General features: G+C 26.9%; 1 protein-coding gene and 1 long non-coding RNA gene across 9 annotated transcripts in view; one reads left to right on the top strand and one right to left on the bottom strand.

The window, feature by feature from the left end:
• LOC126907604 (uncharacterized) overlaps positions 1–9,804 on the top strand; it is a 12,556-nt gene extending 2,752 nt beyond the window's left edge. Inside the window, exons 1-8 of one of the 3 annotated variants that reach the window (XR_007704576.1) lie at positions 1,370–1,789; positions 1,852–1,915; positions 3,838–4,025; positions 4,195–5,187; positions 5,263–5,395; positions 5,461–5,714; positions 9,255–9,378; positions 9,556–9,804. This is a non-coding gene — a long non-coding RNA (uncharacterized LOC126907604). Of the gene's footprint in view, positions 1–1,369; positions 1,790–1,851; positions 1,916–3,837; positions 4,026–4,194; positions 5,188–5,262; positions 5,396–5,460; positions 5,715–9,254; positions 9,379–9,555 lie in introns of those variants that run through there. The other 2 variants (XR_007704577.1, XR_007704578.1) reach the window with 2 other exon arrangements.
• A 235-nt stretch (positions 9,805–10,039) lies between these two features.
• Positions 10,040–15,778, bottom strand: part of LOC126907592 (early endosome antigen 1) — a 31,762-nt gene continuing 26,023 nt past the window's right edge. For all 6 annotated transcript variants that reach the window (XM_050688976.1, XM_050688977.1, XM_050688980.1 and 3 more), the window contains 12 exons: positions 15,428–15,691; positions 14,993–15,103; positions 13,910–14,523; positions 12,946–13,828; positions 12,791–12,889; positions 11,650–11,823; positions 11,482–11,571; positions 11,056–11,188; positions 10,975–10,997; positions 10,619–10,897; positions 10,378–10,512; positions 10,040–10,314 (listed from right to left, as the gene is read on the bottom strand). In XM_050688976.1, coding sequence (XP_050544933.1) covers positions 10,144–10,314; positions 10,378–10,512; positions 10,619–10,897; positions 10,975–10,997; positions 11,056–11,188; positions 11,482–11,571; positions 11,650–11,823; positions 12,791–12,889; positions 12,946–13,828; positions 13,910–14,523; positions 14,993–15,103; positions 15,428–15,691 — 2,976 coding nt within the window. In that variant the 3' untranslated portion in view covers positions 10,040–10,143. The remainder of the gene's footprint in view (positions 10,315–10,377; positions 10,513–10,618; positions 10,898–10,974; positions 10,998–11,055; positions 11,189–11,481; positions 11,572–11,649; positions 11,824–12,790; positions 12,890–12,945; positions 13,829–13,909; positions 14,524–14,992; positions 15,104–15,427; positions 15,692–15,778) is intronic.

Raw genomic sequence — 15,778 nt, forward strand, 5'->3', positions numbered from 1 at the left:
ATCAAGTAGCTTTTGGAATAAAACACCAATTTTTTTAAAATTAAACACTATCTAAAGATTTGCATCGAAGCGTTTATTTTTGATAGTGATTTTAATCACTGTCAGATATCATTATACTTGATCCAACTATGCCACGTCACCACTGTGCCGCGACCCCCCTGTGCTGGGTTTTTTTTATAGATACCTTAAGTATTTACCTATCATTTTATATATTTTTGTATAGATCAATATTATTATTTTTTAATAATAAATATTTATATACCCCTTTCATCTGACATTTTTGTAAATCGGATCATTCCCCTTTATAGAAGGGGGGTCAAAACTTTAAACATGCTTATTGATTTATATATATCTTAAATTAAAGCTTATGTAATATACTTTAATTTGAAAAAAAAAATTGACCTCTGGATTTGTCTTCATGGTAAAAATGACTACCGTATTCAAAAATATGCTATTTTTGTGTTAAAGTTCTGGTTTTTTTTTTTCATTTTATTTTAAAATATCTGACAAGGGGAGTACAGATTTTTCAAAATATTATATAACTAAAAAATTGATATAGCATAGAAAGTTAAACTTATTTAAATTTTTCTTTTTGAAGTCCGAGAAAAATAACTTTGAAATTTGAATTAGCTTAAATAACTAATTTTTTCAATCGACAGTAGCGACATACAGTTGCCGAGTCGGTAAAACTTGTGTTATATGCACTTGGGGTACAAGTTCCAATCCGCATATGGCAATGACTCTTTTGCATTTTTTACAAAGTTATACAATATAATATAAATTAATAAAAATGAATGTCCCAACAACTAGTCTAATATACATATATGTCGCCAAAAGTTAAACAAAACATTAATAGTGTGAAAAAATCATTGTTATTGGTCATATTATAATTCTTCTTCATTTTTTTTTTTAGTTATTTTTGCTTTCAGTTTAGATCGAACAGAATAGTCATATAAGAGGTAGCATAAGTACCGTCATTTATGCCCATTTTACAAAAAAAAATAATAATAATAAAGATTTAAATATTAGTCATAAATTTTTTCAAAGCATATTTTTAGAAATTTCAATGTTCATCAAATAAAAATGTAAAGTAAGAGTAGAAGTGGTAGTAAGTACCACTCATAATCCTACTTAATTATCGTACAGTATGAAAGTATAATCAAATTTATCATATAAATTATTAAAATAAATGCGACAAATTGATAATAATTTATTGTTGCGCAGTTGAACATTGTTTGCTCAGTTGGAAATTTTTTTATTTAGTTATTTTAAGCATCTTAAAATTACAAACTTAAACTACAGAATACTTGTATTTTAATTAACATTTTTTTATATATTATAATAGTTAGTTCCAATTTTTAACAAAAAAACAATGTAGTTATTTTTAGGTGGATAAATAGTGATGAGTGAGGGAAGCTATTGAAGCCTCTTATTATTTTATAATAGCTTATTTTGCTTAATATCGTTTCGTGTTTTTTTATTGGTGAGTTGGCTACAGTTATACTAACCCATTAAGCAGCGATATTAAAATATATAATTTAACATTATTTGTGGAATTAGTCAATTTTTTAACAAAGTTATTTTGAGCATTTTAAAATTACAAATTTAAAAAGCTATGATATCATCATAATAGTGTGTTTAAATTCTCAATACCAGAAAAAAACAGTGTAGTTATATAAAAATGGGTAAAACACTCCGCGACGTAGTTTAATAATATTTTAGGTGTTTGGAATTGAAGAAATGTTATATTATTTTGTAGTAGTTTCTTTTAACTTAATATCATCTAAAAGTAAAATATTTAGTAAATTATTTGTCGTTCAATGAAGTTTTCTTTTTTTTTTTTTGGAATAGGTACAGTTGTATCATCACACCCTGTCAATACCAATGAGATAAACAATTTTTAGAACACTCCGACGTAAGGAATGTTAAAACTCATATTTATTTTTTTCCTCGTGTGCTTGTAGTTTTTAAAACACAAATACGAGGTGTGACATTAAAATAACGAGACTTTTTTAATAAAAGTTATTTATTTTAAAAATTTTACAATTTAATGATTGTCACCTTCAAAGTACCTTCTCTCAGTATCAACACACTGTTGCATACGTCGCTGCCATTCTTGAAAACAATATTGCCAATCGCTTTCAGTTAGCCCTTTTACAAGTTCTGCCGTTTTCATTTTTACGTCATCAAACGTTTGAAAATGGGTTCCTTTTAAAAAACTTTTAATTTTTGGGAATAAGAAGAAGTCACAAGGAGCAATATCTGGCGAGTACGGGGGATATTGAAGTATAGAAATATTTTTTTCAGTTAAAAAACTTTGAATTGAAAATGTCTTGGTGAAGAACCCAGCCATTCTTCCACAGATCTGGTCGCTTTTTTCTAACACGATCTCTTAATTTAATTAATACATCTTTATAATAATATTGGTTGACAGTTTGCCCATTAGGAACCCATTCAACAAAAATTATTCCCTTAATGTCAAAGAAAACAATGAGCATTGCTTTGAATTTCGACTTGTTCATTCGTGCTTTCTTCATTCTTGGGGAAGTTGATGTCTTCCAATGCATAGATTGCCTTTTAGTTTCAGGATCATATGTAAAAAATCCACGTTTCTTCACACATAATGATATTATTTATAAAAGATGGATCATCTTTGATAATTTTTAAGGTGTCAGAACAAATTTCTTTGCGATTGGATTTTTGATCAATCGTCAAATTTTTAGGGACCATTTTAGCACACAATTTTTTCATATATAAATTTTCAACTAAAATACGAACACTATCTCTATCAATATTTACCATCTCTGTTACAGCTCTAACACTTAATCGACGATCTTGCCGAATAATTTTGTCAATTTTTTTTAATTTTTCGTTTGTTGAACATGTGGTACGACGTCCAGAATGATCATCGTCTTCCACGTCCTCTCTTCCATTGCAAAACCGTTTGTGCCATTAAAAAACGCGAGCTCTTGATAAACATTCTTCACCATAAACTTCACATAACATACGAAATGATTCTGTGTCAGTTTTTTTTAATTTAACAAGAAATTTAATGTTAACACGTTGTTCGATTTTTATATCTAACTTTTTTCGGCAGTATAGTCGAATTTGCACTAATAACAAGGTTACTAACGTATAAGAAAGTTAACCGATTTCATCATTGTTTATAGTACTTTTAGATAAGTTTTTCATAATCATATTTCAATAATAGTTTTATAGATAACGTTAATAGTTTAGGGTATATTTAGAAAGTCTCGTTATTTTATTGTCACACCTCGTATTTATGTGTTTAAAAATTATTTTTATTATAGTGATGTAAAGCATACTAATATTAAAATTAATATATTTCAAATTTTTAATTAACTCTTAGGTTTATAGGATAGCTTAAATTATTGATATATAATTCATAGAAAGCCTAAAAATCAATAAGTATAGAGTAGTTTAACCTATTAATTAAAATCAGGGATGTGTGATGGCAAAGCACACCCACTTTAATGACCTAAAATAATATAGAAATAAATAAATTATACTTAATTACTATCTGTCGGATTTATCAACTGAACAAATCCAAAATGTTCGTAATTATTCTTAATGACTACAGTGTAAAATAAATTAACTTTATAATACATAAAAGAGACAAAAATTGTGTAATTTTTGTTGTGTAATGAATATTCTTTGTCACATATAATTTTTAAATTCACTTTCTCACCGTTATTTATCATAGATTTCTTCTTCTCGAAAAAGTTATTGCAAATATAGATACATAATCAATAAACTCTTTGATAACGAGAATGCTTGATGATTAACATTAAGATTCTCATTCTGAATATTTTTTAGGAAGTAGTCAATCGTTTCATGGATGATGTAACTAAAGTGGCGTATTGAAGAGTTGCTCAAGACAAACGTTGATATTTGTATGACACGTGAAGAAACTGAAGAACATATAAAAAAAACCTGCTGTGACTTGTGTAAAGGTGGTTTTACAGAGAAAAAACATAGTGTAGCAGACCATGATCATTTGACAGGTAAATCATACACATACCTATGTTAAATGTATTGTAATTAATATAAAAAGAAAAATGTATATATATAAATATATATTTGTTTCAAATAGTTTAAGAAAAACGCTTTGTAAAAATTGAAATTTAAAATTAACAACGCCCAAGTTTGTTAACGTATATTTTCAATTTTTAGTTAAAGTCCTTGGAAGAGATACTAGTAGAATCAGTGTAATACCTGCTACAGAATAAATATATTTTTCTTTTTCAAAATTTGTTTCAACACAAGATTTCGCTAAGGTTCGTAGATACATTTCGATTTATATGAGTAATAGTTTAGCGGCTCTCGCTGACATAAAATTATTCGGAGAAACCGTAAAAGCATTTTTAGGGGACGACGACATTGATTTAGTGATACGTAAAGGCGTGTACTTGTTGTATACCTCCATTTGAGATGTATTAAAAAAAAAAAATTGCCATCAAAAGTCGATTTTTATAATGAACTGTTAGAAACACATATTGATGAGTCTGAATACGAACGTTTGGCAACATTTCAATTGTAAAATGCTTGTTGAGTACTCTGTCTTGTACCTGAAAACTGACGTATCAATACTTGCCGATGTTCTTACAAATTTTCGTAAATTATGTCTATTAAAATATAAATTGGAACCGGCATATTATTTTACGAGTCCCGCTCTGTCTTTTGACGCTATGTTTTTACGCATACGGACATACGGGCGTTTCACTAGACCTCATGAGCAATTATGAACAGCAACTTTTTATTGAGAGAGGAATACGGAGAGGAATGCCAAGTTCACTGTTGAAACATGCCATATCCAACAATGAAAAGATGCCTCAGTATGATATTAAACATCAAAAATCTGAAATTATATATTTGGATGTCAATAATTTGTATGGTTGGAGTATGTCTCAACATATGCCATGTGATGACTTTAAGTGGTTAGACGTGGACGGCGAAGCAAAAATTTTAAAGACAGTGAAAGAGTTACCGGTGGATTTTCCTGTAGTGATGGCCCTTGAAGTGACGAGTCGTATCTGAAAGAGTTACAACGACGAAATACCGTTTCTGCTTGAACGAATATGTCCGACTAATTCACGGGTCAAAAAACTGTTGTCTACTTTCAATCGAAAAGAAAACTATGTTGTACATTATCTAAATTTAAAACAGGTCATGGCAAACGGATTAAAAGTAGAAAAGGTAATTCATAAAATTATACTTTAAAAATATATTATTAAATTACAGGTGCATAAGGTGTTACAATTTAAGCAGTCGACAAGGCTAGCAAAATATATATAACTCAATACGGAGACAAAACAGAAAGCCTAAAATGATTTCGAAAAAGACTTTTTCAAATTAATGAATAACTCTGTTTTTGGTACGTTTTAAAATTAAATAAAAAATGAATAAACATAATTTTAATGCGATTTCGTTTGTTAACAGGTAAAATGATGGATTTTGCACAATTAATAATGCAAATGGAACTGGTCAATAATCCTAAACGAGCGACTAAATTGATTAAAAAGCATAATTTCAAACATTGTACAACGTACAGTGAACATTTATTGTATTGGAATAGAAAATTATCGATTTTTGTAAACCAGTATACGTAGGTTTTGCAATTTTAGAAATTAGTAAAACTTTTGTAAGCCCAACCAATCAGTGCTTTGACGTGTAGTAACGCTATTGATTTTACGGTAAACGATAATATATTTTCTTTACTTACCACTCGTTGACATAGCCCTCGAATCATTTTGATTTCCTATAGCAATATTATAGTCCACATCATACTTTACGAGATCTAAAATAATACACTTCTATTAACATTCTACTAATATATTTTCTCTTTTATTATTACTATTTATTAAATAATAATTGTAATACTCACGGTGAATTGTCTTAACATAACGTGAGAGTGCCCATTTGTCCGAAAAAGTAGATGGTCATAAATAACACTTAAATCATATACCATCGTTACTCTTTTGGTAACATACTAGTCCTCGTTTGAATGCAAACACACTTTTTCACACTTGTCACAAGAAAACATTTTTAAGACGTTTAACTGACACAACACTATTAATTTTACTCGAGTAATAATCCATCTATTATGCGAAAATACTCATTAAATGTAACAAAATGAATTATTAACTTGGGGAATCGCAAAACATATATCCCCGTATATTAACCCCCATTCCTTCACCACTTAATCATTTCTATTTCGTTATTACTTATTAATTACAATTTAATAAGTAATTTCTAATAAACTATTCATTTTTTCATAGTATATGCACCCTTCTTAAGTGGTAGCGTACCCCCCACATAAAGATTTACTCTTAACCACCCCATACTTGTGTTACCAACTGTACTAGCTAAGAGAGAGAGGAGAGCCCCTACATTATAATCTTAACCTTTTACCAAGCCATGGGAAGGATAACTTATGCCTTTAACCATATCCCCCGACCCGCAAATCTCCTACATTCATACCTCAGGCAGGGTAAACCCACATGATGTGGGTTTGGGAGGTATCCATCTCATATATTACACATTTACTTAAGTTATCCATAGACTTTCATCTAATTTTAATACAAATATTATCTATTCTTTCAATAAAATATCTTAAGTATCGCTTTTAGTAATTTTACCATCTACAGAGATGATATTGTATTGAATTAGAGATATAGTTAAAACAATTATCTCAAGATTCATGTCAATTATAGTAAAAATAAATGTCACAACGTCTTCTTCTTCTTCTTCTTCCTCGCTTTAATCCCAACTACTTGGGGTCGGCCATCCTTATACTAAACTTCCACTTGACACGATCTCTCACATCCTCTACGCTCACTTCGACTGTCCTCATATCGCATTCAATAACGTAATATAATAAATTAAAATACCAGACAATTTTCTAGTATAGGTAATTAGTCTATCGCCAGAGAGAGAAATACCATCTCCAATCACTAAACTGATGTATTGTTCAGCAAATGGAACTTCCCGATACCTGTTGTGACCTAGTCTCGAACCTGAGACAGTACGCATCAGGCACTGCCGCGTTACCGACTCGGACACACCATCCCATTAAAAATAATATAACATGATTATTTGTCATATTGTGTTATACTTAGATAGGTAAATTTATCAAATAATTAAATAAAAATAAAAACTAATTTATTCGATTATTTTATTTTAATATAATGCAGAATATTGCTAATGTGTGCAGTATTTTCTTTACAATAAAATAATTTTTTTTCTTAAAGTCTGGTATAAAACAAACCTATTGAATCTTATGAACATTAATTAAAACTTTTTCAATCCCTTTATCTGTCATCTTTATTCAAAATACTTATTTTACATCTTTGAATTTTTTGCCAAAGCAAATATTTTTTCTCCAAAAAGTATATTTTCTACAATAACTTTGGCATAACTGTCATTAGACCAACTATCAATTATTCAATTATCCATTTTAGTATGAATATGTTTCTTTTTTCATCATTAATATGAAATATAAAATTTTCAAAATTAACATATCAATATGGCTGTAAAATTTTTGGTATATCAATTTAAATAGGTCCTTTGCTGGGACTTTCTTTAAAAATGGAAAATAGTAAAACAAAAAAAACTATAAAAATGGTGTGATAATACTCCCTTGAAAACAATAGCCCCTGTATAATGTAATATTTGAGGAATTTCTATAGCTTTATAATAAGTAAAAGTATTAAGTGTAGTTAATGAAACATGATAAAGAAGAAAAAACCGTAAATTATTAAGTGAAACTTATCAAATTTTATTACGCTTTGCATTTTATTTATTTTAAGTTAAACAGAGTATATGCATATAATTTTTGCATGGAGCCTAACAGTAAAAATAAAAATAAAACGCTGGTTCTGATTTTTAAAATTAGTAGTTGGTATAGACAAAAAAATTTTACCAAAATTTCCTGTAACACTTTTCTATGATGACAAATAAGTGATTGATTAATTTATCGTTGACTACTAGGTTTCATCTAAATTAATGATAATTTTGACGAATATTTTTAAGTAGTACTTAATTTTTTATTTATACTCTTAAACATTCACTATATCCACCCTCAAATCTCCTACATTCGTACCTATGGCAGGGGTAAAACCACATGATGTTGGTATTTGTATCCAGCTCATATATAACACATATATTAACTTACATTTATGCAAAATTTCAAAATATTTAATAAGCTAAGTATTTTCTATGATGTTGTTCATATTTTAAACTAAAAATATAACGAAATACTTTTAAAATTTGTTAAATATTGTTGTTGATGAATATTTACACTTTTTTAATACTGAATTATTAGAAAATTTTAACGAATGTTTATTTTTAGTTGAAAAAGCAATAAAAAGTTTATTGATAATGTTTGAGAGTTTATACAATGCATTGATATTTATAATCTATATACACTTAACGTTAAAAAACCTTAAACTTGACTTTCACAAGTTAAATACTAATCCGATCCCCATATATGACAATATATATATGAGACAAAAAACAACAAATATTTAAAAAATATTCAGAATGTGAATCTTATTGTTAATCATCAAACATTATCGTTATCAAAGAGTTTATTGATTATGTATCTATATTTGCAATAACTTTTTCGAGAAGAAGAAATCTATGATAAATTACATAACAAAAATTACACAATTTTTGTCACTTTTATGTATTATAAAGTTAATTTATTTTACACTGTAGTCATTAAGAATAATTACGAACATTTTGGATTTGTTCAGTTGATAAATCCGACAGATAGTAATTAAGTATAATTTATTTCTTTCTATATTATTTTAGGTCATTAAAGTGGGTGTGCTATGCTATCACACATCCCTGATTTTAATTAATAGGTTAAACTACTCTATACTTATTGATTTTTAGGCTTTCTATGAATTATATATCAATAATTTAAGCTATCCTATTAATCTAAGAGTTAATTAAAAATTTGAAATATTTTTATTTTAATATTAGTATGCTTTACATCGCTATAATAAAAATAATTTTTAAACACATAAATATTTGTGTTTTAAAAACTTAAAACTACAAGCACACGAGGAAAAAAATAAATATAAGTTTTAACATTCCTTACGTCGGAGTGTTTTAAAAATTGTTTATCTCATTGGTATTGACAGGGTTTGATGATACAACTGTACCTATTCCAAAAAAAAGAAAACTTTATTGAACGACAAATAATTTACTAAATATTTTACTTTTAGATGATATTAAGTTAAAAGAAACTACTACAAAATAATAAAACATTTCTTTAGTTCCAAACACCTAAAAAAAATATCGGACCACGTCACTGAGTTTCCAGAAGCACTTTTCTATTATGACAAACAAGTGATTGATTAATTTACGTTAACTACTAGGTTTCATCTAAAATAATGATAATTTTAACGAATTTTATTTTTATTTAATTAAGTAGTCGTCAATTTTTTATTTATAAATAGTTAAGGATACCAACTGAATTTTATAAAATACGAACATTTATAATTAATTTAATTTTTTATTCGATAGTAATATATATAAGAAAATACTGGTCGTCAACAACTTTTGTACAAGCATTTCAGAAGTTATCAACACTTTTACACCTACACAATAGGGGAGGAGTACGGACAAGTGATAAAAATAACGTGATCTAAGTCTCGCCACCAGTCTACATTAAAAAATATTAATAACTTCCGAAACACTAACTTAATAATAAAACAGAATAAAAACAATATTATAAATATTTGCTCGAATAAAATTCTATGTTATTATATTTTATTAATATTATTTAATTTTTAACCGTTCAAAAAAATTGAGCTGACTTTTTAATGAAAGTTTTTAATAAAATTTAGATTATTTAGTATGATTACATTGAAGTTTCTAGAACGTTAAGTGCTAATAATCTCATTTTTACTAAATTTATTTATATTTAATTTAACTTAAACTATACTATAGTAACAAATAAAACTATACAATGTTTTAGGTATAAAATAGTTTACTAAAAATACAAAAATTAAAATTATGCACCAGTGGTGATATAAATTATATTTATTATCATCAAGATTTTGATTTAAAGTTACATAGTAGGTAAATCTTTAGACTAGAAAAAACAGGAGTTTAAAGAACAAATGGATAATGTATTGTGGCGAATGGTGACAGTGCAGTACCATCTTGCTTAATCGCATTCATAGTTATAGTTATGGGTTCTTGTAGATTAACAGGGTGTACAAAAGTAATACATCGACCTGGGCTGTGGATCCTTTGCACGAATTTTTCATTCAAATATAACTATAAAAATAACAACAAGTATTAAACATTACTGTTTAAGATTTAATATAATAATAAAGTTACTTCAAAGCAGCTTATTATATTAGGTTTTGGAGGTTTCCATGCCAAAATTAAGCCATCGAGTCCTATTTGTCTAACAACATGTAATCCAATTGGATTGTACGGTCTAATTAAACAAAAATAGTCTCGGTCTTCTATCTAACGAATAATATAAAATTGTGTGCATTGATTTTTAAAAAAATATATTAGAGCTACATTTAAAATGACTAAAAAGTCACCAAAATTACAGTATTAACCATCTTACTTTTTCATCCTGGTTGTTTATCACGTAATCCCCATTTAAATATTTTTCTATGTTGGAAAAATCAAAATCGGGTGCAAAACGCCTAGAAGGAATCGAATTTAACTCTTTAGCAATTTCCAAATGCCTATTCCATTTATTGTGTTCTACCAAGTATAAAAGTTCATCTGCCAACGACATGATAATTTTATTTTTTTCTGCATTTTTGGCTTCTAGTATAACTGCTTCTTTGGTTAGTTCACAAGTTGTTTGTTTCAATACTGACGGGCATTTAATTTTTTTCTTAAAAAATAGATAAAATACAAATTTTCTTATCAAACAAATTATTTGGTATATTATTTTATATATTAAATACATACCGAACACTCTGATTTGGAATAATCTAAAAAAAATAAAAAAATAAATTATAGTTACTAACAATTTATAGCAAAAATAATTACTTTTAAAATTCCTAGGTAATGAACTGCAACAACTGACACCTTGTTTTGGTTCCGCACTAGAATTAATTTTATCGAATTTTTGTAAAGTTCTTGTTATAATAGGTTCGATATTTTTTGCACAATCATCGCAAGTCTGAAGAAAAAAATTTCTTTAAAAATTGCCAATAAAAATAATCAATGCTTATTAATAACTTAAATAAAAAAATTGATGCATCTACAAATGCATCATTTAAGGTAATGTTAATTAATTAAAATAATAACCGAATACTGAAAATTATTGCATAAACAATCTTTACTGTTCATTAAAAAATTTCAGTTGTATCAATTTTTATCGAAATTAAAAATATTGGAATGTAAAATATTTAAATGAAGATTAAATACTGTTACTAAGGTTCAAACATGTTTTAATTTTACAGTAATATTTACCATCAGCTGTTTAAGTTTAGATATCTCTATAGTATTTTCAAAACTGTTGGATAAATTTGCACCGTCAAAATTTAATCTTCCTCTATTAGACTAAAAATTAAACAATTTTAATTAATAAAATTTACAAAAAAAATATATAATAATAATAATAACACTTATTTTAAATACATTTTCAAATAATAATTCTTCAGCTGCATTTTTTGACCCACTGTATGATATTTGTTTTTCTAAGCTATCGATTATCTCTAGCTTTTGTGAAAGTTCTTGATTTAGTTCAACACTAAGTCTTTCCTTAGACTCTTTTTCTGCGGCTAAAGCATTTCGTAGCTCTTTAATATGTGCCTAGAAATATTTAAAATGGAATTACTATTATATTTGTCTTTCAATTAATAAAAACGGTAGCACAGTATAGACATGGTATAATTGGGATAAGTATAGATAATATCTGGCAATGATTTTAATCACTGTCGTAAGAAACGCTTCGATGCAAATCTGTAGATAGTGTTTACAAAAGCAACATTAACTCCTATTACCTGAATTATATTCTTATTATATTAATTATAATTAAAAGTATAATTTATGAATAAATATTTACTATAACAATTAAATATAGTATAAAATATTTAATAATTTAAAATTGTAATTTTTACGAAGAAATAAAAAAATGATAAAATAATGAAATACTTCATAAAAATTTATTTTTATTTATGAATAAATACATTGGTCTTCAAGAAACTTTCATTGGAATCAAAAATATACTTTACTAAACCAACTTTTCGCTCTGTTTTCAACTCTAGAATTAGACTTTTTCTATCACTTCTAGGTTTTGATATTATTACTAATTATTAAAAAAAACCGAGAATTATAATAGAAAAATAGCATATTTTTGAAAATAGGAGCCATATTCATAACGAAAACAAAGAAAAGTTCAAATTTTCATTTGTTCATATTAAAGTATATATAGATTCGCATCGAAGCTAAAAAAATATATAATAAAAATTGATCACTTGTGGCTAATTAATGAAATTAAATAAAAAATATTATTAATTTAAAAACTAAAAATATTTAAGTCAAAAGCCACAAAAAAATTACTGAAAAGTCGCGGATACGTATTATTTAGCGATGACGTCACTAGCTGATAAGGTCATTAGGGGTATGTAAGGGAATTTATTGAGTTTAATATTAAATATTAAACTCAAAAAACTAAAACATTTTTTTAGTTTTTAAATTAGTAATATTTTTAGTATTGTTTTATTTTTTTATTTTTTTTTTAATATTTCATATGGATTAGTATAGATATGATTTTTACCTCGAGAGTTTCTACTTCTTCTTTTAATTCTCCATTCGTAACATCATGCTCGTCGATTTGCTTAGTTAGTTTTAAAATAATAGTTTGATAATTTTTTGCCTTAAAATAAAATCTCATTTATCAATCAATCTATTTTTCTAAATTTTTTTACTAACCTCTTTAATTGCTTTCTCGTCAATTTCCGTTAAAAGAGATTGCTTAAAGTTCAAATCTCTCAGAATTTCATTTAACTTCATTTTTTCACAATCTAAAAGTGTTTTAAATTTTCCATTTTCCGATTTAATTTCACACATTTCATTCACTAGTTGTTCCATATCATTTCTAAGTTGACTTTCACGGCGAACTGATGACTGTTTTTCGATTTCTTTAGATTTAAGTTTATGTACTAAATCCCGAACTTCTGTTTCTAAGGTATGTATCCTATCTAAATGATCCGACTCCCTGTTTCTTGAATCAACTGATATTCTCATTATTTTTTCGCGATCTACTAACAACTTTTGCTTTTCAGCTAATTCGGAGTTCAGTTCGTCGATTTGTTTTTTATAACCTTCTTCGACATTAGATAGTATACTATCAGCTTGTTGTAAAGTTTGTTGGTAGACATTTTCTTTTAATTCAAGATCTTGTACTTGCTTTTCTAATTCCATTTTTTCTTTCGTCATAATTCTTAGCTTTTCTAAATTGTCTTCATCTGAATAAGAAGATTTCTTTTCTACTATTACTTTATGTGTTCGATTTTTTCGATAATGCTTGCATACCATGCGCCAAATATTCCATAAAACAATAGCAGGCCATGCATTTTCTAAAAGTTGTAGTTTACATTTTGATTCCATTTCAGATTCTTCCAGTTCAAAATTACGCTGCTCGTATTTATTAACTAATGCTTCCATTGTAGCAGCATGTTTACGCGCTTCGCATTTTTTAGTGTCTACTTCTATTAGCTCTTGTCGTAGTTTTTCTATTTGTTTAGACTTTTTAATCAACTCAGCCTCAAGTGAATTATTTGTTTCGGCTAATACCAAAAATTTGCTTTCCAACCTGAAAAATAATTTTAATTAATAAATTTAACAATACTCAATGGTTTTTATTTTATTTATGGTTTAAAATATAATATTTTACTTTTGACACCTCAGTCGAGTATCATTTTCTGCTTCTTCAAACTCACATTTTTCTTCTTCCAGGAGTCGATTTTGTGTCTTCAATTTGTCCAAAGTAGTATACAAGATTTTTAATTCGTTAGATAGCTTTGATTCTTTATCAATAGATGTTGCCAATAGTTTGATTTTTGTATCACCAGAACTTTCGTAAGCTTCAACCTTTTTTTCTAAAATTTGCCAATGGTCTTTATAAAACGATAATTCTTTGGCAGTACGATCATCAACTAATGGCACTTTGCGTTCTTCAATTTTTTCTCTTATTCTAGTTAATTTTCGAAGCTCTTCCGTTAGATCTGTGGAAAGATTTTCGTCAGTCGTATTAACTAAATTATCAGTCTGAGTTGCTTCCGAAACGGATTCAGTGTATATGTCTTCCTCAAATATACCACTCTCTTGAAGACAGTCCGGGAACACTGACTTGTGACGATCGTTTTGATTTATTTCAGTTAATCGACATTCAAAATGTCTAATGAGACTAAGAACTTGTTGGATAGTAGATCGGTCTTCAACGCAATAACAAACGCTATTACACATTTCTATTAGACGCTGCTTAATAATATCACATCGTCCAATGTCCTAAAATACATTATAAAATAAATATAAAGTTTAAAAAAAAAAAATTGATTACTTATGGCTTATATTATTTATGTATAATTAAACATTAATGATTATGCTTTCTTTTATTTTAAAGTAACACTCCTTCATAAAAACTGATAGATGCTCATTACATTTTCTTTAAAATCTAGTTAGATTTATGTGAAGTTTATACCAAATATATAGATTAATAAATAGATAATACTGTAATATGTTGTGTTTTCAACGTATAACATTGAATATGTATTAATTTTCTCGCAGACGTAGTTTTAATTTTCAAGGATAAACCAAATTTGTATAAAATTATTAATCTTAACAATACAATAGAGCAGCAGTCTATTTAAAATAAAATTGATTGTGTCAAACCTCAAACTCAACCTTGGTACATTTTACTTATTATGAGACATTCGTATTTTTATTATGTAGTAATATATATTAAAAGGAAACTTACTATATCGTTTTCTTGTTGATCGCCTTCACAACAAAAATCATCACTTGTTGTTAAGGACATGACACCGGAGTCACTCATGTCTTCAATGGTTTCTCGGTGTTGAATTTTAATCTGAAAAAAAATTGTTAAAATTTGAAACAATGCCATTTTTATTTGATAAATAAATTGACTGTTTGAAGTAAACAAAAAGAACATAATAATTCTTTATATATAAATTATTATTTTCAGTTATAATTTATAAGCTATAAATTGTAACCTTTGAAAATTATTCATTATAAACACAATATATTATATTTTTCTTACGTTTTATATATAAATTGATAATCATAAGTAACTAAAAATTTAATTGTTTGTTATAATTTAAATTTAAAATAAACTTGATTATTTGATTTGTCTTCTCTCAATACTCCGTATATTTAACTTGATTTATTTTACCTTATTTGTGGTTTCAGTGTCTTCTAATTCCAGAAGTCTGAACTCGAGCAATTCGTTATGCTCAAGTGATTCTTTGAGTTGTGTTTGAAGTTTATTCACTTCAGATAAAAGGTCATTGTTAGTTTTAGTTAATCGTTGAATTTCTCGTTTATCTTTTCGAAGGGTCGAATCATTTAGCTGTTGCATTTGCAAATTTTTATAAACTCGCAGCAGCTCGGAATGCTTCTCAAACAATAAGGAGTACATTGTTTCTAAGTCCATACTCTATAAGATAAGATTTTTTTTTAATATTATTTTAAGGTGAAAATAAAATATTTACATAGAAATGTGATAATAAATTTAAATATTTAT

This window comes from Daktulosphaira vitifoliae, unplaced genomic scaffold (assembly GCF_025091365.1).
Source record: "Daktulosphaira vitifoliae isolate Bord-2020 unplaced genomic scaffold, ASM2509136v1 Scaffold_5, whole genome shotgun sequence".
NCBI lineage: Eukaryota > Metazoa > Arthropoda > Insecta > Hemiptera > Phylloxeridae > Daktulosphaira > Daktulosphaira vitifoliae.